Source organism: Neovison vison, chromosome 3 (genome assembly GCF_020171115.1).
Source record: "Neovison vison isolate M4711 chromosome 3, ASM_NN_V1, whole genome shotgun sequence".
Lineage (NCBI taxonomy): Eukaryota > Metazoa > Chordata > Mammalia > Carnivora > Mustelidae > Neogale > Neogale vison.
Window position 1 is genome coordinate 225779950 of NC_058093.1, and position 25080 is coordinate 225805029.

At 53.5% G+C, this 25080-nt stretch overlaps 1 protein-coding gene across 3 annotated transcripts; it reads right to left on the minus strand.

The window, feature by feature from the left end:
• Positions 1 to 3682: 3682 nt before the first annotated feature.
• CABP1 (calcium binding protein 1) lies at positions 3683 to 24485 on the minus strand. Of its 3 annotated transcripts, XM_044244137.1 has the most exons (7): positions 16572 to 19402; positions 11574 to 11753; positions 8823 to 8853; positions 8392 to 8535; positions 7282 to 7391; positions 6898 to 7045; positions 3689 to 3912 (listed from the first exon to the last, which is right to left on the minus strand). In XM_044244137.1, the coding sequence occupies exons 1-7, from the start codon at positions 16614 to 16616 to the stop codon at positions 3887 to 3889; spliced, it is 684 nt and encodes a 227-aa protein (XP_044100072.1). In that variant the 5' UTR covers positions 16617 to 19402; the 3' UTR covers positions 3689 to 3886. The 3 variants fall into 3 exon arrangements, with proteins under 3 accessions (XP_044100070.1, XP_044100072.1, XP_044100073.1); XM_044244135.1 differs by lacking the exons at positions 11574 to 11753; positions 16572 to 19402 and adding an exon at positions 23844 to 24485 and having other exon boundaries at positions 3683 to 3912; XM_044244138.1 differs by lacking the exon at positions 11574 to 11753 and having other exon boundaries at positions 3694 to 3912; positions 16572 to 17496.
• Positions 24486 to 25080: the final 595 nt, after the last annotated feature.

The following is a 25080-nucleotide window of genomic DNA, read 5'->3' on the forward strand; positions in this document are numbered from 1 at the left end:
CTTTCAATCTACATGTTCTCCCTGCATCCCTCTCTTTCTCTTGTAATTTATTTATGGCTGTGGAGTTTCCCAGCCTGGATTTTGCTGGTGGAATACTCACGGTACAACTCAGCATGTTACTCTGTCCTCTGAGTTTTCTGCCAACTGCCCGCTGGATCTAGAGGCATGCCAGACTCAGGTTCTATCCTTTCTGGCAAGGGGGGAGGCGGGGCAGGGCACGTATTCTTCCATCAGGGGCATGGAATGTCTCTTTTCCTCCGTCTTTGATCAGGGCCCATGCTATTAACCGCATTGCTATAGAGATGCTTCCCCGGTGTCCTCAGCTGCTCCATGATTTACTCCACCCCCTGGACATATCTGTCTCCAAAAGCGAGCCTTTTATAGGCACCACTGATTCTGCTGCCATGGGGCTGGCTGACACTTGAAAGCAGCCCTTCAGAGGTCCCACCTGAGCTTCTCCACACTCTGGGGGCTGTGCTGGATGGGGCCCTGCCTCCCAGATGAGCGTCATCTCTGTCTGCTCCTCCCTCCAGCCCCGTTCACCAGGCAGATGGAATTCCACTTCCAAGAGACCCACGTTCTCCCTGACCGCTGGGCCTTTGCTGATGCTGTTGCCTCAACCAGAAACACTCTTCCCCTGCTCTCCTCTGACCAAGCACGGCTGATCCTTCTGGTCCTAGCACATCTGTCCTTCCCACTCTATCCCCACCCTGCCAGATTACCTTTTACACAGCCCCTCTTCTCCCCAGCTAACCTGGTAAGTAGCCTAGTAAGCGGCAACAGTAACATTACACTATACCTGCTTGTTTTCTTAACCGTTTTCCCTGCTAGAGGCAGGGACCCTCTAACATCACAGGACCTGGCATAGAGTAGGGGGCACAGTGAATGTCTGCCCAATGCATGCTTGCACCAAAGAATCACATGGAGGCAAATCTAGGCTCCGACCGAAGGAGCCTTCAGACCCTGAGAGCCCTTCTAAGATGACACACACCTAGTAACCCCCTCCACCCACCCCCTGCCCAGGGTGGGTAGTTAAGCAGCTGTGCAGATCACAGAAAGAACTCTCACCTGGGTGGCTCAGTCAGTTAAACAACTGACTTCAGCTCAGGTCCTGATCCCAGGGTTCTGAGATTGAGCCCCGTGTTTGCCTCCCTGTTTGGTGGGGAGTCTGTTTCTCTTTCCCATTCCTAGCTCCTGCTCTCTCTCTCTCTCAAATTAATAAAATCTTTAAAAAAAAAAAAAAGAATTCCCACCTGAGATAGAGTCCATCCAGAAAAATGAGTCTTGGTTCTTGGAACACAGAAGAATCTCCTCTTCAAACAATCTTACTAAGAACCACTAAATAAAAGACAAGTTCAAGAGGAGGAGTCTGCATTTCAGCACTGGAGGAGGCAGAGGCCCAGCCCCTGGGCTTTCCCTTGTCCTGAGCACTAGGGTTTCTCTGAACAGTGGCCTGGGCTTATTTTCAAGTCGCTTTACCGTAGCCACTGTGTCTGCGATTAGGAGGTTACCACACTGGGGAAAGACGCATCCCAGCTGACAGCCTACCTCCACCACAGGGGTTCATCCCATCAGCTGACGGGGTGCCCACAGAAGCCCTCTTTCTATGAAGTAAGTTCTCCTCTGGCCCTCCAAGGCCATTGCATTTCTGAAACCATGTAGATCGGAGGGCTCTGGGCCAGAGAGGAGCAGGCAGAGCTGCAGGCCTGCCTTTCGGGGCGCAGAGCCAAGGGCTTAGTCTCGGAATTGGATTATGAGAGTGAATTTGGAACTCCCAGGCCCCCTTCCGCCCCGCCTGGCCTCAGGACACAGGGATTACCCAGGCCTCTGGCCAGGGGTCCTCAGTCCTTCCCACATTCCCTGCCAAGTCTGAGAACAAGAATCCTGCCTCTGCACAGGGAGTTGTCTGCCTACCACCCACTTCCAGCCTTTAGCCCACAGCCTCCCCCAACCCCCACCCTGCTCTGGGAACACACCTGCCTCCCACGTGTCTGGGATGATTTGTGGTATTTAAATCGTAGCCCAGCAGTTAGAAGGACTCACTTCAGTGCCCTTTCCTGGGGATAAGGCTTTTGTTCCACGAGAATCTACCGCCTGCCTCTAGAGCCACGGCTGTGGAATTCAGTGCTTTGGTGAAATTCATATTCTATGTTCTCTGGCAAAACTATTCATTATGCTTATGTCATGGGCACTCTTGATTTGTTGAGGCTTTTATTTTTTTTAAAGATTTTATTTATTCATTTGACAGAGAGAGATCACAAGTAGATGGAGAGGCAGGCAGAGAGAGAGAGGGAAGCAGGCTCCCCGCTGAGCAGAGCGCCCGATGCGGGACTCGATCCCAGGACCCCGAGATCATGACCTGAGCCGAAGGCAGTGGCTTAACCCACTGAGCCACCCAGGCGCCCTTGTTGAGGCTTTTAAAAACCAAAGTGTGGTCCTCGGCTGGCAGCAAGAACACTCCCTGGGATCCTGTTAGAGATGCAAGTTCACGGGCCCTGAATCAGAATCAGAATCACTAGGGTGGGGCCCAGATCCAAGGTTGAACAAAAATCTCCAGGTGACTGTCACATGCTGAAGTTTGAGAGCCACAGGCTTGGAGTACACAGATCCGTCCTACACACCTGTCTGCTTTCGCCTTAACCCTGTCAACGATTCTGGGCAACTTCTAACCACTAACATCTCCCTTAGACTCCTTCAACCCTTCACTGACGGAAATTAGTGACAGTGATGACAAACGGGTCCTCTTTAAGACTGCCTTGCCGGGCTGTTCTGTGAATGGCGGCCCTTGGAGAGGAGCAATGCGATGCCCTTCCCGGGGATTTTATTAGCCTTTATTATTCCCCTACTACACATGGGGCTCAGAGAGGGGACATGACTGGCCCAAAGTCACACAGCAAATAAACCCAGGGCCTAACCGCTCTGCTCTCCTGCGCCCCACTCTGCCAAGCAGGGGGAGCTGTTAGGACATCTGTTTCACACACACCCTGGGATTTCCTCCGTGGCAAACACCTTGTCATGGCTTCCTCTGCTGACCTCCCCAGAGGACGCCAGGCCTCCTTTTTAGAGCCAACCACAGGTCCCTGCAATTTTCCCTCAGAAAAGCATCACAATTTGACCCACGTATTGAAGTACTTCGTGTCTGTCTTCCCGCCAGGAAGACAGGAAGTGGGCAGACCCTGCTGAATGCTCACCCAGGATCTATTCTCCTTTTCTTAAAGAGCCTGACTTTGCTTGGGGCAGCTAGGTACCCAGCCAGATCACTAGCTCCCCCAGGGTCCCCTCCAGTTAGAGAGGTACGGAGGCTCTGGCTTCAGAGATGACAGGGGTCCCTAACAGTGCTCAGTAAATGCACGTTGAATGCAGGACTACAGGCCGGCTCTGGGCTCAGAGTTGGCACTCAGGAAATACGCATCGTCTGACCAGACCCAAGAAGCAAAAGACCCCCACAGCTGCCCTTGCCTTGGAAATACTTTTATTGGTTCTGAGAGAACGGGGCTGTGGCGAGCTGGGACGGGCACGGAGCAAAGGAGGGCGGCGAGAGGCTTTGCCCTGGGGCGGACATGCTGTGTGGGGGCTGCTGGCGGGCTCCCTGGCCCGCCCCGCCAGCAGCGGCTGGGTCCATGGCACTTGGCACCCGGCGTCACCTCTGCCGGCTTGGCACGGTGGCCTCCTCAGCGGCGGGCGCCCCCCCTTTCCAGTTGTAGGAATTGTGAGTCTTTCACAGTGCGGAGGGGTGGGGGTCCGGGGTGGGCACCTCCCCGGGGTGCAGGCAGGCCCCGTCCGCCAGTCCATCCTGGGCTCTCGGCGGCTGCGGCGGGGTGAGGCGCACTCCGGCTCCTCTTCTCCCACCGGGGAGCTTGGCAGTCCTGGAGGGGCCCTTGCGGCCTCAGCGGGACATCATCCGGACAAACTCTGCGAGGGCACAGGACCAGGTGGGGAGAAAACAGCAGAGTCAGGCCCAGCTCAGGCTGCCCCTTCCAGGTCTTCTCGGGATCTGAGCCCCCCCCCCATCACCACTGCCCCGCTGGGCCCCTCCAGCCATTCGGCTTCTTCCAATCCATCTTGTGCACAGCAGCTGGCGGGGGCCTGTCTTCTCTACCTGGCCCCTCTGAAACCTCTCAGGGCTCCCCGTGGGAAATTGTCCAATATCCTGTTGCTGACCTCAAGGCCCTCCATGCTGTGGCCCCAGCTGATGTCTCTCTCTCTCACAGTTCATTCCCCCCCGCCAACACCCCACCCCTGCCCCGTGCTCCAACCACGCTGATCTCCCTGTCAGGGCAGCTGGCACACTCACTCTCCCTCTGCCTCTCAGCTTGCCTACAACCTGTCTCTTCTCTCTCCTTTTCCTTTTAACTAGACTTGATTATTTGGAACAGTTTTAGGTTCCCGGCAAAATGATGCAGAAAGTACAGAGTTCCCATTCACAGGGGGCATGCCCCACCCATGTACAGCCTCCCCTACCATCACCACCCCGCACCAGAAAGGGACAGGTGTTACAATCAATGAACTGACACGGATGTGTCATTACCCAGAGGCCACAGTAACACTCAGCTTCCCCCTCGATGCTGTCCATTCTGTCGGCTGCGGCAAATGCCTAAGGATGCGTATCCACCACCACAGGGTCCTACAGAACGGCCTCACAGCCCTAAAACTCCTCTGTGCTCCACCAGCTCAGCCCTCCTTCCCCCTAAACCCCTGGCAACCACTGATCTTTTCATCGTCTCCATAGTTTTGTCTTTTCGAGAATGTCATACAGTTGGAATCACGCACGATGTAGCCCTTTCAGATTGGCTTCTTTCACTTAGCGATATGCACTTAAGATTTCTCTGTGTCTTTTCGTGGTTTGATAGCTCATTTCATTTTAGTGTGAATAATACTCCATTGTCACAGTTTACTATCCACTCACCAGCTGAAGGACACCTTGGTTACTTCCAGGTTTTGGCAACTGTAAATAAAGCTGCTATAAACATCCATGTGCAGGTTTCCGTGTGGACGTAAGTTTCAGTTCATTTGGGTGAATATCCCTTCCTTCTTTTTCACCTGGTTGGTCCTACTCATCCCTTAGGGTTCTACTGATTTATAGCCCCCTCCAGGAAGCCTTCCTTAATTCCCCCACCAGTTTGGCACAGATGCCGCCTCTGTGCCCCATAGTTTGCTGTATTTCCCCCAAAACAGTATGCACTATACTGTTGGCTTCTGTTTTCCTTGCTGGTCTTGGGCTCCTCAAGGTGGATCTCGGCATATGGTAGGTGTACAATACAAGCTAGAAGAATAAATGGGGGATGCTGGGCTTGTACGGAAGGGCCATTGTCTGTGGGGGGGGGCACTACCATGACACGGGATGACCTGGAATTTTCAGATCTGGTGGCAGCAAAGCCTCCTTTCCATGTAGCCACACTGTCTTCGAACTTGGAGTCTACCTGCTCCTCAAGAAAGACACCCCAACCTTTGTGTTCTGGATACACTCACACTCCAGTGCATGCTTATCTTGACTTTCTGCTCAGAATGCCAGTTCCTGGAGTAGAGAGTCAATGTTTTACCATATTTTTGCCCTGCATCCCATAGTTGTCCTGAATGGCGTCATGCAGTGTGACATAGGTGGTGGTTGAGATTCCAGGCCTGGCATAAGATCCAGCTCTGCGTCTTAATAGTGAGGCGATCTCAAGCAAGTTGTATGACTTCTCTGAGCCTTAGAGTCCTCCTCTGCATCATGAGGCAATAAGAGTGCAATCCAGAGAGTTGTTGTGAGAATAAAACGGGATAATATATGGAAGTGTACTTAGTACAGTGACTGGTACATAACATGTATACAATAAATGATAACTATTGGGGTTATTACTGATTTATTAAAAAAATACTTTTACTGAGCATTAACTATGGCCAGGTCCTGAATTATGAGGAAATACAGAGATCAGAGATAAAATGTTCTTCTCCAGAAGTTCTGTCAAGAGGAGATACAGCTAGCACTTGAGGGACAGTGTGAAGAACGAGAGAGAGCCTGAGGTGTTATAAAAGCCCAGAAAAGAGGAATTCAGCCTAGAACCAGTGATGAAGTTCCAGAGGAAGACCCACTGCTGAGTCTTGAGGGGTTAAGAGAATTTAGTCCAGGCGAAGAACAGAATAAAAAGCATCCTGACCAAAAGGACAGAGCATCCAAACGAGAGCTTGGCAGGATCATGGACCACAGGGTTTGGCTTTAAGGTGGAGAGTGAGTGAAGAAACAGCAGGATCTGCGACTGGGGAGGTGAGCTGTGGCCAATCTCAGGGGGCCTGGGTGTCAGACTAAGGAATGGCGTGTTCCAAAAGTAGCGTGGATGGAGGGAGGAGTAAGTGGACAGATAATGCGTAGAGATGGATGGGGTCAGTAGACACAAGGATGGATGGATCGATTGATTGCTTGATCAATGAGAAGATGGATGTAGATGGGGAAATGACTACAGACAAATCAACAGAAGTGTGGGTAGAGGCATAGATGGATGGAGATACACGAACGTATGAACAGAGACGCAGAAGTATAGATGTATGGACAGACAGTACATGGGTGACTGGATACCCGGAAGAATGTGCAGAAGAATGAACAGATGCATAGACAGATCTATAAATGCATGAATGAACAGTAGTATGGATAACTGTTTAGAGACAGATGAGTGGATAGACACCTGGACACACAAAGAGATGGATGAATGAACATATGCAGAGAGAGATTTGGCAAGATGGACCAATGGATGGGGGTAGGAATGAATGGGAAGGTGGATTACAGGGATTCGTGGATGGAGGAGTAAGAGAATGGAAGGGTAGGAGCATGGACAGTTGGAATCTTGATGGATACACAGCTGGGAGTCTCCATGGATCATCACTACTGCCTTGGCTTCTCTTCCACATTCAAGCCCCACTTACCTTCGAAGTCTACTCGTCCATCCCCGTTGAGGTCCACGTCTCGGATAATTTCCTCTATGTCTCGGTGTCCCACCTGATGACCCAGGAGTTTCCTCATGGCCTCTCGCAACTCACTGGTGCTTATCTCCCCATCACCATTGGTATCAAACTAGAGAGGGCAGAGAGGAGAGAGGAATAGCTACAACGTGGGGAATGTAGAATCAGATCCCAATGTTGGGCTCCTTTTCCAGCCTCGTTGTCCCCCCTTCCCCCAAAGACCCTTCTCTGTCCAAGCTCCTTCCCCTAGAATGCGATCCAGGGCTTGGATTTCCCTTGAAGTAACCATGCTGGGGTCGGAATTCTAACAACCCCTGCACTCCTGCCTGTCCAGTGTCCATTACTCACCTCTCGGAAAGCATCTCGCAGTTCCTTCACTCCAATCATATCTGCTGTTTCTGCTAGGAGTTTAGGTCCCATTAGTTCTACGAAGTCATCAAAATCCACATGGCCACCCACTGGAGACAGAGGAAAGGGCTAGGTTATCCATCCAACCACTCCCCATGTCTAGGCAATGGAAGGCACTGTGAACCCCTCCTTGACCTATCTAGTGCCAAGTCCAGGGTACAACCAAAGGCCAAATGAGGACAGAGAGGTGACGATGGACAGGTGGTCTGTCAAAGAATGGCTCAGGGGAGTGGCCAGGGTTAGGCCAAGGAAACCAGTCAGGAGGTGGACAGAGGTAGATACAGATATAAGAAACAAACACTGGGGTAGAGAGACGGGCAAAGAATTTCAGAGACAGAGAGCCAAAGACATACAAACAGAAAGGCAGAGAAAGGAGAAGTTAGGAGCACCTGGCTCACTTGTCCCAAGCTTTACTCTTGTTGTGCCAATGGAAAGTCAACTCCAAGACCCCCCAGCAGGTAGGAGTGCTGGAGAACTGACTCCCCTCGCCCCCCACCCAAAACATCTTTCAGCCAATGACTTAATACCTGGCTAGGAAGGTGAGAGCCCTAAGTTCAGGGCGCGCACGCTGCACAGACTCCAGGAGCTGCCTAGTAAATGAGACTCGGCACTCTCCGTGCTAGCTGGCTTGAAAGACCACTCGCTATGGCCTCCATCTCTTCATGGTCTCACCTCCCTGCTCCCTCCTGACGCTTCCCTTCACCTTCACATAAACTGCTCGCACTCAAACCCTTGCTTCTGGGAGAACCCACACTGAGACAGAGAGCAATATAGGAGAATAATAGAGGAATAATATGCCTTCTGCTTAACAATCCCCGTGTGCCGCCCACATGTGGGACTGTTTGGCAGATATTCCCTCACAGACTTCCTGTGCTCCTCTCATTTTACAGTTTACACCAGAGAAAAGAGGCTCAGAGAGGCTAAGTGGTTTGCCCCAGTTCACAGAGCCCAGAAGAGATGGGCCCAGAACCGAGCCATGGGGCCGTGTGACTGCAGAGGATGGGAGTGGCGGGACGGGAAGGGAAGGATATGCACCGGGGAAGGACTCACGGTTCATGTTGATCTGCTGGGACAGCTCGATGAGCTCCATCTCGGTGGGCATGTAGCCCATGGTCCGCATGCAGTTGCCCAGGTCCCGACAGTTGATGTAGCCATCCTTGTCCTTGTCAAATTCTCGGAAGGCCTCTCGGAGCTCTGAGGAAAAGAATAAAAATGGGCATGGTTGAATGAAAGAAGAAAAGTGGGATCCCACAGAGCCTCTGGGCAGAGGTGGCCTGAGTGCCCACTGGCCAGGACAGCCAGACCCTGGAGCCGCTGGGACTGCCCTGCTCTGACCCCTGGCCCCATAGAGAATGCCCAGCCCTGGATCAGGCCATGTCCCCAGGAGGCCAAGATGTCTCTGCCTCTCTTCCCAGCAATCTCCCTTCCCTCACCTTTCTGGACTGCTGAGCAACCCTTTCGCCTTAGGGGCTGGGTCTTACCTTCGATCTCTTCTGGCCGCAGTGATCTGTCCTGAAACAAAAGAACATGTTCTGTTAGCAGCTGTGAGGTGCCTGGACATCACAAAATGCCCAACCTGGGGACCATCCAAGCGACACCAACCACCGGGTGGGGAGAGTGCCTGGACCATGTCTTTGAGGGAGAAAGGTACAGCCTCACATCTCCCACAGACACAGGAGATAACCAGGGACCCCAGAGCCCCATCTGTGTCCCCATTCCAGACACAAGAATGTTGTCAGGGAACAGAGTTGGTCTGGAGACAAAAAACCTGTAAATAAAGCAGGGTAGGCGGGTTGTTGTGGCCACAAAAGAGAAAAAGTCTGCAAGATAACGGGAGAAGGGCTGGAGGAACAGAAAGCTGGGACCAGACAGGATGCCCAAGAGGGAAGAAGAGGAGGAGGAGGAGGAGCCACGGGTGTGGAGGCAGAATTAGGGCTGTGCCCTGCTTCTTGGGCATGGCCCACCTTCTCCAACCTGACCCCATCCTATACCTTGCCCCGTACTGGGACACAGCATAGGACCCTGGGGGCTGCCAGAGCTGATGGCTGCCACCGGGGTCCAAAGCACACATCTCCAGCTTTGAGCCGTGCCTAGGTCTCCTTGGGGACTCCAGGAAGCCCTGGGTCTAGGCATCTGAACAGATGGCAGAAAAGTCTCCAAAGAGCAGCCCGGAGGATGCCCCGGGGTAGGCTCTGGCTGGTGAGGTGCCAGCTACCCCAGGCCTTCCCAGGAGGCAGGCAGACTAGCACGAACTGCATGCCTACCAGCAGGACCTGTTCCATAGGCTCCAAAACTGGTGCCCAGGGCTCATCCGTCCCATGCGTCACAGCTCTATGACTTTGGGTGAGAGGAACGTGGGACAGGCTGTGCCCGGGTGAGGAAGCACATGCCAGCTGGGGGCACACCTATCGTGAACACAGACACGCAGGTGGGCCCCCAGCATCTCAGCTGTGCCTGAGGCATCTCAGCTGTGCACACAGACAGACCCTGACCCAACAGGGTCAAGGCAGGCAAGAGACAACTTCTGCCCACCCATTGTAAACTGGCCCCAGAGCAAGAGATGCCAGCTCCGGAAACTCTCAGATCTTCTAGAAAGGGGCCACTGAGGGACGCCTGGGTGGTTAGGTCAGTTTAAGCGTCTGCCTTTGGCTCCGGTCATGATCCCAGGGTCCTGGGATCAAGTCCTGCATCAGGCTCCTTGCTCAGTAGGGAGCCTGCTTCTCCCTCTGCCAGCTGTTCCCCCTGCTTGTTCTCTCCCTCTCTGACAAGTAAATAAAAAATTTTTAAAAGGTGGGGGGTGCTGATGAGCAACATCTTGGGTGGCCAGAAAGGATGGTTTTTGCAATGCCCCATACTCCCAGCAAGGGAAGTGAGCAAGTAGACAAGTGTATGCGTGCATACACCCTAGGACAAGTCATCAGACCTGAGTCCTTTCCCACCCTTCAAGCCTCAAGCCACCTCCCACTTCTCTAAGACCTGGCTCTGCAGGACAGGAGAAGAACAGGTGCTGCTGACCCCCACTGCAGCCCCCTCCCCTTCTTGCATAGCCGGAGCCAGGGAGCAGGAAAGCATTGCTCCGTGTGCCTCTGGCAGAGCTGTTCCGGTGGAGCCCAGGCGGCTGGCCCTTGGATCACCCACTCCCCTCGTGGAGCAGTGGGGGTATGTGCAGTAGAGCTGGGGATGTCCATCAGTGTGACAGGGAAACCATGAGCACCATTCCCAGGGGTCAGATGGGAAGAGAGCACACGCACGCTTCTTTCTTCCCAACATCTGTGGTCTGGGAGAAGAGGTTGACCTCTAGAGTCAAACACAAGCTCAAAGTCCAGATCTGATACTTCCTAGCTGTGGGGCCTTGAGCAGGTCACTTGACCTCTGTGAGCCACAGTCTCCTCATCTGTAAAACAGGTTAATGCCAGTACCCATGTCACAGGGCCTTTGAGAGCATCTCATCCCCTGAGACAAGATATGTAAAGCGTTTCCCATGTGGCATTCAGTAAGTAGAACCTGCAAATGTTTGTGTCTGTAACAACATCATTATTACCCTCCTCCCTGTGACTGTTCAGACATATAGAAGAGGCTGCACGGACATAGTAGCCACGTGTGGCTATTGAGATTAGAACCAGAAAGCAATGAAATGAACAATTCACTTAAATTGCAATAGCCACATTGCAAGTGCTCAATAGCCATGTGTACCTGGTGGCTACTGTATTGGGCAACACAGATCATAGACTGTTTCCCCCACTGTAGGATGGGCAGGCCTGTGTACTCAGTACTGCTGTTAAGAGAACAGGAAGCCTTGGAGTCAGACTCCCCAGAGTCAGACCACCCACTAATTGTTATCTTGAGCATATTTGCCTCTCCAACTCATTTTCCTCATCTGTAAAATGGGGATGATAATAGGACTTACCTCTCGGAGTTGCTCTGAACCTTACAAGAGGCGATGCAAAGCTCTTAGCACAGAGCCTCGCACAGAGTATGTGCTCAAAAAAACAAGCAAGCAAGAAAACAATGTCACCTGTTCGTTACTTCTTGCCAGTGGACGTGGACTCACCACTGCTTTGCAACCATGGGTGGGAAATTTGGAAAGGGGGTCAGGTTCGCAAGTTGAGGGCTTAGGAACTATCCATGAGGGCACACGCTTTGTTGCGGACAGAGCCCCTCTTCTTCCCAGCACCTCCTCATGCCCTCTGAAGCCAAGCTCGCTGCGGCTCCACGGGGGCCAACTTACGTACAGGCTGTCTGTTCTCAGCGAAGCCCTTGCGCAGGAAGATGCAGGCAGGGCCCAGCAGGTTGTGCATAACGGCACAGTTCTGGGCCAGCATCAGGAGCGGTCCTGGGAGCTCACTGCTGGCTGCAAGCCCCTCCTCACTCGTCTGCACCACCGCATAGCTGCTCTTCTCCTCCTGGCGCATCTTCAGCCAGCACCCAGCAAATACAAAAGAGAGGCAGGGGTCATCACCCTGTCCCACTGACCCTCCTGGCCTCAGCCTGGCTCCGGGTCCTAGAAGGTGCTCTCCTCAGGAAGAGACCCTTGAGAGTCAAACAGCGGGGTTCAGAGAGCTCTCAGGATGCACGGCAGGAGTCAAATCGGTTCAACAGATGGAGTCTCATCCTTGACTGCCACAGACGCTCCGGGGAGAGCTGGGGGGGGGGCACCCGCTGTGTGGCACATGGGCACACACATGCTCATGACACACACGCACAGGCTCACACACTCACATGCACGTGGAAGCTTACAGAGAGAAGGGGGTGCAGGGGGGCTTCTGCTCCAGCCAATGGGAAGTGCTCACTCAGAGACTAATGAGTACCGGCCTTGGCCAAGATGCTCTTAAACAGATTTGCTGCCCTGCCCCCGCTGGACCCGACTGGAAGACAGTGAGGACAGTCCGAGCTGGGACCACGCAGAGCAGGCTCACGTAGGCTGCTGGACTGAAAGGGGCCAACACAGGGGCCTCGCTGATGGAACCAAGCAGGCAGGGGAAGAGGGAAGCCTGGGGCAAAATGGAGGCTGTCAGTCCCCTCTGAAGGGGCAGCGCTATTTAACTCAGTCCAGTGTTTCCTTCTGATTTAAAGCACTGGCTGGGCCAGGCAAAGCCCATCTGTGGGTCACATTCTTCCCAGTTTGCAGCCTCAAGACTAGACACTGTCTGCCCCCAGCAGCTCTCCTTCTTCCCCCTCCCGTCTGTCTCTGGCTCTCCGCCCAGCTTGCCCGACCTCTAGAGGCTGAGGCAGGGGCCCTCTCTGCTTACCGAATATAGCTGTGCTCCCAGGCCCTGGCCCTCCCCTCCTCCTCTGTGATGGTTCCCATGCAGCTATAACAAGTCAGCACTGCCCACAGACCGTCCCCTTAGGACAACTGCAGCATCCAGACACAACATTCTATTCCACGCTGGCCTCCCCAGGATGCCCAAGGCCCCCCAGCATCTAGGACAGGGCACTTTGCCTTCAGTCCTGAGCTCGGATGCCTCCCTTCAGTGTGAGGACTTGGAGGCAAACCTTCCCAAGAAGAAACAGAGCAGCTAAACCTTGGAGGGCTGTCTTTGTCCTTGAACTCCAGGGGTGCAGACCCTACCCTTCCATCCTGCTGCCGGGATCCTCCAGCTCACAGAAGGTCATGCCCAGGAGAAGATCCTGGGACCGAGGGGGTAGCCTGTCCTCCAAGGCTGAGAAGAAGAACCAGCTCCCTGCCAGCTTACCTCGTCCTCCCCCTCCTCTCGTGCCTCTTCTCCTCAAAGACCCACACTCTGGGGCTACAGCCTAGACTCCCTTCCAGTTTCCCAAGCCTCTTTTAGGCCTAGAGAGGGAGGAGTAGTATCCTGGTTCAGACCCTAAGTGAAGGTCCTCAGTGCAAAGCCCGAGTTCAATGAATGCAATAAGGGTGGGTCTTCAGTGGTCTAAGAACCTGAGAGAGGTCAGAGAGACCAAGGGCCATTCTGATTTGACGTCTAAAAGAGTTCAGAGCCTCGTTGACACTCGCACAGGCTTCCAGGACCCAGGCTAGAGTGAGGGCAGAACCAGAGAGACTTTCCCAACTGGGAGGCTGGCTAAGAGGAAGCCCGGGAGTAGAGAGCGGCTGGACCCCAAGAGGCAATCTCCTGAGATGTGCGTAGAGAATCAGCCTTTTTGCTTCTGGCTGAGTCTCGCACACTTGGCTCAGAGCGAACACAAGGCAGGAGGGAGGAGGCAGCAGGCAGCAAAGAACTCTGAAAGGCCACTTAGTACACTGGCTTTGGTCTCCAACAGTCTTGGGGACAAATTCTGGCTCTGCCGCTTCCTTGCTATGTGACCTTGGACAGGTAACTTCACCTCTCTGTGTTCTAGTTTCCTTCTCTGCCCAGCGGGGAACAACGTGGCCACTTGCAGGATTCTTGTGAGAAATAAGTGAGCTACTGCATAGTGCCTGGAGCGTGGTTAGAGCCGAACACATGGAGTTGCCATGGGAATGACAATGACGGTGATGACGATGGTGGAGATGCAACATGAAAGATGCTGGGAGCCAGAAGGCATTTACTGCTGGCTCCAGAGGAAGTGGGAGAATATTTGCCAATCAGGGAAGAACTGAAAAGGGATGGAGAAGAACGTGTTCCCACGAAGGAGGCACCAGTGGTGGCTGGGGAATTTCCACTGCGTCTCTTGATCATAATACCGCCTGGCACCAAGTTGCCCGGGGAGGCTGCTGTTCTTCCCCGGCCAGTGATGGCACCCGACAGCCTGGTCCTGCACTGTACAAAGCCCACAGCAGGCCACCTCTCCCCATTCCTGGCTCCCCGGTTACCACACTCAGAAGCCAAGTGGGCAGCAGCCCATAGGCTGACAGTGTCTCCTGGCACCAAGGGGACATCTCCTGAGTGTAGCATGGCAACGAGAGGGGTCAGCTGGCCTCGTGACCCAACAGCTTTCTAACAATGCAAGCCGACCAGGAGAAGGGAGGTCAGAGCTCTCGCTCCCCAAAGGTATTCAAGGACGGGTTAAATGAGTAAGGGCTTGGCAAAGTGGGAGAGGAAATCACTGCGGTGAGTGGGAATCCAGACGACCTGTAAGGTCAGACGCAGGAATCTATGAAAAACACTTCTGACAGCAGGAAAGAGAGAGACAGCCCCTTAGGGAGGTTAAAATACAATCAAATACCAGCTATGGGGGCACCTGGGTGGCTCAGTGGGTTAAGCTGCTGCCTTCGGCTCAGGTCATGATCTCAGGGTCCTGGGATCGAGTCCCGCATCGGGCTCTCTGCTCAGCAGGCGGCCTGCTTCCCTTCCTCTCTCTCTGCCTGCCTCTCTGCCTACTTGTGATCTCTCTCTGTCAAATAAATAAATAAAATCTTTAAAAAAAAATACCAGCTATGGATTCACACAGACTAGCATTTCAAAACTCTCAGCTCCGCGTCCACTGGACTGTGTGGCCTTAGGAAAGCTCTTATCTCTTAAGTCCAGCGCCTTTCTGTATGAAATAGCCAAGAGAACTACTTGGTGGGAAAGAGCAAATGAGATCAGAGATGCTGGGTGTGTTGGAGCTGTCCAGAAGAAAGCAATTATTACTGTCACAAACAAATACAACAGTGAGTGCAATGTGCTTTATTGTCTTTTACCTTATTCCACCGACTTAAATAAAACCTCTCCTATTTTCCTTTTTCCCTCCACCCCTTCTCCGAACACCCAGAGTGGAAAAACTAGGCTCATGATGTCGGTAACACTAGCTCCATTTACTGAGGACTCTGTTCCTGGCACTGTGCACAGCACTTTATTTGCTTCCACCCCCCTAAGAGGTAAATAATAGTATTCCCACCTGGTGGTTGGGGGAATTGAGGCCCAGAGAGGTCAAGTAACTTGCCCAAGGTCACACAGCTGGAAAGGAAGGATCTGAAAAGTGCGGTTCTTAAGCACTCTGTGGGGTACCGGGGAGATGGGCGGGGTGGGGCAAAAGGACGCTGCCTGTTCTAAGTTCACCTCTTTAAGCTCTGGACAGAACTCCAGGGAAAATGCTTTCCCCCTGGTCCTCTAGACTAATTCAGGTCAGTCCCTGCTTCTCTGCAACAGCATGGAGGCCACCTGTGGTGCCAAAGTCTCCCCTAAGATGACAGATGATGTGGGTTGTATGCACAGAAGAAGCAGTCAACCCTCAGAAGAATCCAAGGGACCCGTGAAGATTAAAGAGAATTTGATGTGAGCGGCTTAGCTAAACGAGGAAGACGATGAGCAGAAAAGCCCGGAATGTCCTAAATTAAAAAGACTATCGAACCGACTCAGGAGGTGGTACAGGGTTAGGGGCAGAGATGCCATTAGTTAACCTGAGACCTTGGTTAAGTCACTTTACTCCAGTGGTAATCAAATTCCTTGACTGGAAAACAACAGAACTAGAGGAAAACATTGCTATCTTTCCTTCTTCCTTTAAATAATATCCATGAGTTTCTTCTCCAGCTTGACTACAGAGGGCTAGAAACACAGGCAGAGCCTACTTGAAGCAAAACCGGATAGATGTAAGCCGAGCTTTGCATAAAAAATGTTTTGAGGTGGTAATTTGCTTTCCAAGAGGAATTCTTGCAAAAGCATATTATCCTGGTGTATAAGCAATAATTCCACATCAAAAAGCGACTTACAGACACCTTTGCTCAACATCCTATTTCTCAGTGAAAACAATCCGGGGCTCTGAACCAGCCTGATCCTAGTTGAGATTCCCTGACCGGATTCAGGAATTACTGAGGGTAGCAGGACATATCCCAGTAGCAATGGGATCTACTTCAAGACCCACAAATCAGAAGGCTTAGAGACCACCACAGAGAAGACCAGAGACTCTCAAAGAGATGAAGGACACCCGCCCCTGCCCCTGCCCGCTGCCACCCTACAGCTGGGAAGGAGCGGCAGGGTCAAAAGCCCAATCAACTGTCTGTCTTCCTTTCCAGCAGCCCCGAGGGGGTCCACCCACTCACATTCTATGGACCTGTGCTTGTCATTTTATGGCCCAGGAACTACCTGGTTTCTTTCCTAAATTGTGTGCTAATTTCCAAACACAGCCCCCCATATAGCTTTAAGTCCCAACTTAAGCTCAGAGCCTGAGACACAGAAAACCGGGGGGACTGGAGGGAATCTGGAGGTGGGAACAGGGACACAGCTCTCGACAAAACCCATAAAAAGGATAGCAAGCTTCAGATGCCCATCCCCTCCGTCCCCAACTCTGGGACAGATGGCAAGATGCCCCCTTCCCCTGCCCCTGTCTTGGGAACTCCAGAAACATACCTTCCTTGAGAGATTTCTCAGTGGAGACTTGACACAGTTGCCCATCCTAAGCTGAGGCAGCCCCTCTCAGGATCCCCCGGTCCATGAAGGAGGCTCCTGGGGACTAAGAGACCTTAGTCCCTGTCACGGCCAACCCCAGCCTCTCTCTGCCTGCGCAGCTCTTCCTCCTGGCCCGTTCTGAGCCCTCTCTCTTGCGCGCGTGCTCTCTTACTCGTCTGCCTGCTCCTGCTCTCTGATTTTTTTTTTTTTTTTTTTTTTGTGGATTGTGTGTGTGTTTGTGTGTCTGGGTTTAACTTTCTGGACACTTTCTTAAGGAGATGAAGGCAGGAGGGGAAGAGTGCAGGGCACAGAGAAAATCGCCTGGGGAGCTGATGGCAGAGGGCAGCAAGCTGGGGGAAGGCTGCCGGATCATCTACATCAGATTAGAGCTCAGTCCTCTCTCCGGTTCATTTCCCTTCCCTCAGCCCCTCCTCTCCTGCTGCCAAATCTGCAGGGAGATTGGTTCAGGGAGGGGGCCCCAGAATGGCAGCTGCAGCTGGGAATGAGGCCAGCAGACCCAGAAGGGGAAGCAGGCTAGTTTGGGCCACCAAAGCCAGGGTGCCTTCCAGCTCCCAGCCTTGTGTGTGCATAAACACACACACACACACACACACACACACACAATCTGCACACAAACATGCATAAGCAAGCACTCAGGGAAAAACACACATCCTAACTGCCCCCTGGCAATTGCAGCTGGATTGAGAGCAGGCAGTTCCAGTTGAGGGCCTGGAAGATCTTGTGACATCCCCATCATGCTCCATTTTTCACACTTGCTTCATCACTGAAATGGGATGAGGCTCCGGGGCTGGAAGAAGCACAAGCTGAGCCAACAGAGGCGAGCAGATCCTTCTGCTCCCTTTGCTACTCGGGGTCTCTCCAACCCAAGAGAAACCAAAAGATGGCGATGAGGGAGCCTGATGGAGGTAGTGCTGGTGTGACAGAGGGCTGCCAACCTGCAAACAATCCTCTGCCTAATCCTGAGCGAGGATCTTTCAAGGCTTCCTTGGGCCACAAAGCTGAGAGGCCACCCTTTGCAAAGTGGTCTTCAAGGTCCTACGACTGGAACTTTTTAGGTGAGTGGCTCTTCTTCGTCCCTCTTGGTTCCAGGTCTGATGAGAACTCATCTTCAGCCTCAGGTGTCGCACCCAAGACCTACAGCCAGAGCCAGATGACCCGAGCCGAGGTGTGTTTCCCGGCAGCCAGCTTCTCCCAGCAGGGGGCACCAGAGAGGACATGGGAAGCCGAACTCTCCCTGCCCCTGATGAAACAGTCCCCGCACGCAGCGCTGAAAGTGTTCTCACTACGGAGAGGCTGCTTTTCCACGGACTTTTTGTCCAGCTTCGGTGCCTGGTCAGAAGCCCCATTAGGGGAGCGGGTGGGCGCTGCCCAGAAGGTGCCACAGGCTCCCCGCTCCCAGAGAGCCGTGGGAGGAAGTCCCTGGATAGCTCTTGACGTCTGTGCTGCTGCTGACGATGGAACGGTTTCATCAGGGGAGTTACTCAGCAGCCTTGTTTGGACCAAACCTCCAGAGGAGGTGCGAGAAGGAGGGGCAGCCCCTGAGGACAGAGGGAGGAGCCTGGGGTGGTGTTGACGCCCAAAGGGCAGGAAATACACTGGGGAGCTGAAACTGAAGAGTGAGCAGCTAACATAAGTGCCTTCTCCAAAGATGTGTTGCTCCACAAGGGAGCATGAACCAGACTCTCTGCGGGACCCGGGGGTCAGAGTCATGAGACTCAGGTGCGTGAGAAGGGAGAGCAGGCCTGGGGTTGAATCCTGGCTCTGTCACCAGCTTCTGACTTCTCACATTCCAGAGCTTCTGTTTCCTTGCCTGGAAAAGGGGGTTTCCCCTTATCTTGCTTATAAAGCAAATGTGGGCATGTACCTGGCGCACGATAAATACTCATGAGTAATTCTTAAAATGAAGAAAAGAAGTATCGTTTGTCCAGTTATATATGGGCCAGGCACTGTGCCTGGCTCTGGGAATGCTGTGGGGAGCAAGATAGGCATGGCCCCGGCTTTCAGGGGGCTTACATTCCAGCAGGCAGGCAAGAGCGTTAAAGAGTTATGAATGCACTTACTGAATCAAGTTTCAGGTAAATGCTATGAAGGCGGAAGGAAACACAAAACCTCCAAGAACGTGAGACAGAAGAATGTGACTTAGTCTGTAGGGGATCGGAAAAGACTTGGAGGTCAAGCCCAGGAAACAGCCATCTGCAGACTCTTGACAAGCTGGGACTCACCAGGGACCCCAAAGGAAAGTCAGGTTAGGTTCCAGGTACAAACCCAATTCATATTAACTACCTGGGAAGACATATGTAAAAGCAGCACAGTGTCAAGCAGAGAGTCTCAGTGCCAGGGGCAGGTGACTCTGATATAATAGCTGCAGGTGAACTCTGGACATGGGTGGTGGTTAGTGCTCTGGGTTATTCTAATCTGCAGCCAGCGTTGAGGACCACAGACACGGATGCTAAGAGCCTGCAATGCAGGGGTGGACAGACCTGGGTTCAAATCTTGCCCTGCTGTCTAGCAAGCTCTATGACCTTGAGGACTTGTGAATCTCTCTGTGCCTCAGTTTCTTTATTAAATGGGTACACTAATAACCCTTCCCTCCTAGGGCTGTTGTGAGGAGTTAATGAGATAATACACACAAAGGGCTTGGGCACACTGCCAGCCACCTAGAAGGTGCCCCTTTCAACCCAGCATTGGTCTTACAGGGCCAGCTGCTCCCACCTCTCCATACTCCGCTGAACACCCACTCCGTCAGACCTGGTGACTCCTGCCCCCTGCAGGCCAGCCCCGATCACAGCACCCACTTGCCGACCTTGGAATATGCCTGTCCTTGGAAGCAGGAGACAGGAAACAGCAAAACCAGAACCGCAGGGAAAAGTCATGCACTTTGAATAAATCCCACCCTTCTTTACAGGGAAGGATGTTGACCCTAGCTTGAGGCTGAAGGCAGCAAGGGACTCAGGGATTCAAACTCAGAGCTTCCCTTAAACTGGGCAGGTCAGGCCGAGGTGGTCCTGAGTGACAGGGATAACTGCGATCTGGAAGAAACAGGTGGCTTGATCTTTAGCAGGCATTCTTTAAAAGGGCCGAATAGTAGTGGCTTCTCTAAGGAGCAAAGCACATCACATAGCCCCACCTTCCTGGCACTCATCAATGTGGCAGGAGCCCCTGGGCCTCCGGAAGCCTACACTTCAAGAGTTCTGGAATGGAATAATAGGATCAGAGGGATGAGAAGGATAAACCCGGTGCTGATTATTCCTGATTAGGAGGGAGGCTGGCCTCCAGCCCTGATCAGTTCTATCACCAGTCTTCAAACTTAGATGACGCCCAGGGTGAACACACTCAGGGAAAGCTGGGTCGTAACCTGAGAGGTGCTTTGTGGATGCTTCTGACAAATAGGAAACACTCTCAGGTGACTTCCCACCCAACCGGTTCTTTAGAGATCACAGTCGTGTCATTTACTTACTGTGTGGCCTTTAGACAAGCCACTTCCCCCCTCTTGATACTGTCTCCTCATCTCTAACGTGGAGGGTGAGAATGCCAACCTTCATGGGTGGCTGAGAAGATACTAGGGCAATTGTTCAATGAGGTCTCATCTGAGGTCTCAAGCACCCTTTTTGCTTCCCCCACACAGCCAGAGGCGAACGCAGCTGTCCTGGAGGACTCTGCAAGACTGATATCAACCCCAAGCTGACCTCTTTCCCCTTCCCCAGGCCCCAGGGGAAAGGCAGTAGGGGCTTCTCACCCAAGTAGGGAGAGACTTGGCAAGGAAAGAGTGAATAATATACACAGCCCTCATCCTAGGAACAAAGGCTTAGTATGATAGAATCTATTAGGACCAAACTCATGGTCTTTCTCCCTCATCTAAGCTGTAGGAATTAATACACCTCTGCAGACCAAAGGTTAGAGATACTCGTCATTCATTCACCAATTAGATACTGTGATCGTGCTATGTGCAAAGCAGCTTGGAAATTGGGCTAGTCTATTCAAGTTGGGAGAGATGTCTCTAGAGCTAGAAAAAGGTGAAAGATGGGACAGAGATGTGGGTTTTATACACATATGCCTCTTCTACAGGGGCTGTTTCTTCTCTAGTTTAGAGTAAGGAGCAGAAAAACTGCTCTTAAAATAGTTTTACAAGTCCCAACGCCAAGAGTTGTCCCAAATCATGCCTATTCTGAGTTCATGTCTGACATCTCTCTAGGCTGCTAGGTGACATGTCCTTAGCTGGCCATGCAGAGGGTACTTTGGAAGGTCCCTCGTCATTCAGCTCCTTCCTTTAATGGCCTTTCTCGCCTGGCTCAGAGACAGCTTTCAAAGTAACTTACACAGGTCCATATTCAGTCACTCTATTAATAATATGAATGAAGGCTGCCCTTTTTTCCAGAACCTACTGGACTCAGACCATTTGACATAGTTAATCTTGTGTGGCCCTCATCAATAGCTCTGCAAGGTAGCTTTGTCAATCTCATTTCTGGATGAACAAACCCAGACCAGAAAGAGAGAGAGAGGGAAGAGGCCCAAGGTCACAGCAATGGGAAATGACAGCACTGGGATTGGAACCTACAACTCTACTTTCTCCCAAGCTACCATGTTACAACTTCAATTCAACACCACACCATCTGCCTGCAGGCAGTAAGGGTGCTCTGGGAGGTCACTGAAAGGATCTTAATTCCTGTTCCCCCTAATATGGGAGTCTATCTTGGTCCCTTCAGTGTCACTTTGAGTACTAGCTCTCCCTGACCACATTACAAATGGAAAGGAGGTGGTCCTGGACAGCACTTGGTAGTTAATCAACAATAACAATGATGACAACAACAACAATAATAATAACTAATATCGATGGAGCCCTTGCTCTGGTCCATGCACTGGTCAAAATCTGTATATACCTCCATTTCCCATTTAATTCCCCCCAAACCCAGTGAGGTACTATGATTTTCCCTATTTTGCAAATAAAGAAACAGTAGCTTAATGAGGTTAAGCAATTCACTTAAGATTTAAAAAAAAAAAAAAAAAAAAGACCTTGGGAGACATGAGAAATAGACCTCTCCAGGACTACATTTTGCCTTAAACAGATTTCTATCTGATGTTTTCCGTATTCCTGATCCCATGTCCCTTCTCTTGGTCCTGGCCCAGTCTCTAAGAACAGAAATCTCAGTGCAGAGGAGGGAAGTAAAGACAAATTCCTCTCTGTCTCAGGAGACCAGAGACTCTAACCCAAAAGTCTCAGGCTCGGTTCTGTGTCATTGTTGTTCAACCAGATGCCTTAGAGCTGTCAGCAGGAAGCCCAAACCCAATGTGCTGAGCTTTACAGAAAAAGTCTGCAGCTCCAGAGACCAGAGCTTCCAGAGGGAGGTGGTAAATATTTGATGGGACCTTCCAGCTCTTCCTGACTCAGGTGACCCTGGTGACATTTCAGAACACTGGACTGGAGGACAGTCTTCATTAAGGACTAAGAAAGCAGAAGGAGAAAGAAAACCAGGTAGCTGAAATGCTCTGCGCTCACAAAGAGCCCAGGCAGGCAAATTCTGTTAAGACTGGAAAAAGAAGAGCTCTTTCTCTAGGAACGAAGTCATGTTAGCAACAAAATGAATAACCAGAAAGTGAGTGATTCTGTGCGAGTGACTCCCCCCTCACAAACTGCTAAACTATAAGCTCCCAATAGCCAGAAGCCCATCTGCCTTTTTCACTGGTGTCTCCCTCACGTCCCGCAAATGCCTGGGCAAAGTAGATGCCCCCAAATATCTGATACATGTTTGACCAGATGTCACCAATTTTACAACCCAGACCCGCTCCACAGACCCCCGCCCAGACACCTGATGCCTCCTACCTCATACATAAGCCACCTCCGTGAACTTCCAGCACGACACGTCACTGCGCTAATGCCCAAAGCTCTACCTCCACATCTCTACTCTGGAGAACGGCTTCCAGCTAACTCTGCTAACGAGGGCTCCCCACAGGAACAAAGTCGCACACCACTGCCCTGTCACACCGCACAGCAGCCCCGCGCAACCCAAATCCACGTGCAGCTCCTTCATGTCAGACCTCAACCGGCCTCTGCAACCATGGAGTAGTATTTTGAAAAGGGATGTGCAGATCTGAAGCAGAATACACATGGCCTCCTTGGAATCCTGACCCTGCATGGCGAGCCAGGAGCCTCAAACGGCTACCCTACACTACATCCTAGCACAGAAATGCTCAGGGTCCCCTCTTCCTCCACACACCACGCAAACTCTGCCATCAGACCTCTGCATTACTCCCTCCTCGGCTGCCGCAGAACGGTCTCAATGCTGTGCCAATGAGTCTGAATTAATTATGGGCTCAGAACTAGAGGCAACCCTGGCTTTGCTCAGGAGTTCACAGGTTCCTTTCTGCAAACCTCCCTCCCCAGCAGCACACCCTAAAGTGGATTAGACCTGGATGAGAGGACAGAAGCTCAGCTTTCCAGGACCCTTGAGAGAAAGGCCTAGAGGAAAGAGAGAAGCCACTGGTGACCCCTTAGTGACTTTTCTGACCCTAGAATGCATATCGACTAAGGCGAGGCATAACACCACGTCCTGCGACCTGACACCTGCCCAACCGCCATCCTAGTGACATCCTGGGAGTGACAACCTCCTTAAAACACCCCCGAAGTACCGATTTGAGCCACAGCTCTGTGTAGCCCTTCCTTGCCTACCCAGACGTCTCTCATTTCTCATATTTTTGAGTCTCCATCTAGCTCTCCTAACTTTTCCCAGATCTCTGGGACCACCACAGCCCATGACTAGCGTTCCCCATCCCCAAGCAAGGCTGCGTGCCCTGAGGTAGTCATTCTTATGCCCCAGACTCCAAACCCCTTGCTCCTTTGGGTCGCTCACTGGCAGTCTTGACAAGAGACCAAATAAGTGGATTTGGCGCCACCCGCTCCGAGCGCCCCTGCTGACCCCTGCAAGTCTCCGGACGGTTTGCGGCGGTCGTTCCCTTCCAAGACTGGCCTGTTCTGACGCGTGGAGGGCGGCGAGACGCTGGTGCCTCGCCCAGAAGAGGCCGGGAGCGTGGACAGCTCACAGGGTGCTGAATCAGGCACGGGGGAGGAGGAGTGCCGGCCAGGGCGCAGGGCTGCGGAACGACTACAGGGAGCGTGACCGGGGGCCGCGGGCAGCGGGAGGAGGGCTGTGGGCGCGCAGCCGTGCCAGGGTCCCGAGCGCCTTTCCCGGGAGCGCGGGCGGGAGGCGCGGCCCTTACCTGGCCGAAGGCGGAGCTGAGCATGGGGCGCAGCTGGTGGAGGAACGGGTCTGCCTCGGACGCGGCGGCTGGAGCGGAGTCTCCGCGACCCGGGGCTCGCAGCGAGCCCCGGAGGCCAAGCGCCGGGGACAGCCCCCGTTCCTCCCCATCCCGCCCGCGGGCCGGCGGCAGCGGCGACGGCGGCGAAGGTCGGGACGCCGCGGCCGGCAGCGCCTCCCGGGGCCTGCAGTGCGCCTGGGGGAGCCCGCGCCTGCTCTCCCGCGCGCCCTCCTCTCGCGGTGCCGGCCGGCACAGGGGCCTCCGCGAACTGGGGTCCCCGGACGGCGGCGGCGTGCCCGGGCCGGTGCCGGGCAGCCGGCGGCCAGGCAGCCCTGGCTCCCGGGCAGGGCCGTGGCGGGGAACCCGGCTGCCCCCGCTCGCCGCCTTCAGCAGCGACGTCTTGGACTCGCTTTTGGCGATGTGCGAGCTCATCGCGGCGGGGCCCGCGCTCGCATGGCCCGGCGGGGGCGGCGCGGTGCGGCGCGGCGCGGGGCCCCCGGCGGGCAGAGAGCGGGGCGCCCGGCGGGAGCCAAGCCCGAGGACGCGCTGGAGGCGGGCGCCGTCCCCCGGCCGCTTAAATGCGGCCCCGTCGCCACCGCCCATGTGACAGCGCAGCCTCTACGCCCGGAGCCCCGAGCTTCCCGGCGGCTGGCGGTGCGGATCTGGGGGGGCCGCCGGCTGTCCCCGGAGAGCCCACCCCCGGCTCCTCGGCGGCCCAGGTACCGCTGCGCCCCGCCCCTTTCCCCGCCCCTTGCTCGAGGAGCCCCGCTTCCGGGCGGCCCCTGGCGGCGGAGGGGGCACTGCGGCGCCGCGCCGGGAGCGCTAGGGAAGGGGCTTGGCAAATGGACCCAAAGATGCCCGGACCTTAGTGGCCGGCAGTGCCCCTTAACACGCCGGGGAGACTCCCACAGTGACCCGGTGCCGCCGGAATCTCCAGAAATGCGGGAGGGGTGCACTTCCCAGGGGGTACAAGTTGGCAAGGAGGAGGTGCGGTAAACTGGGGACCTAAGGAGGAGGAAGGCACTCTATGACGGCACTACGTGCAGACACCGGAGCCAGGATGGCGTGGAAGGACACTGCTGGAAGGAGTGTCTAAGGAGTACTTCACCCACTCCAGCACCGTGGAGTGCGACCGATGACCCTGGTACAACAGCCAGAGAATTCTGTTTTCAAAACAGAAGAGAAGCCAGGTGGCATC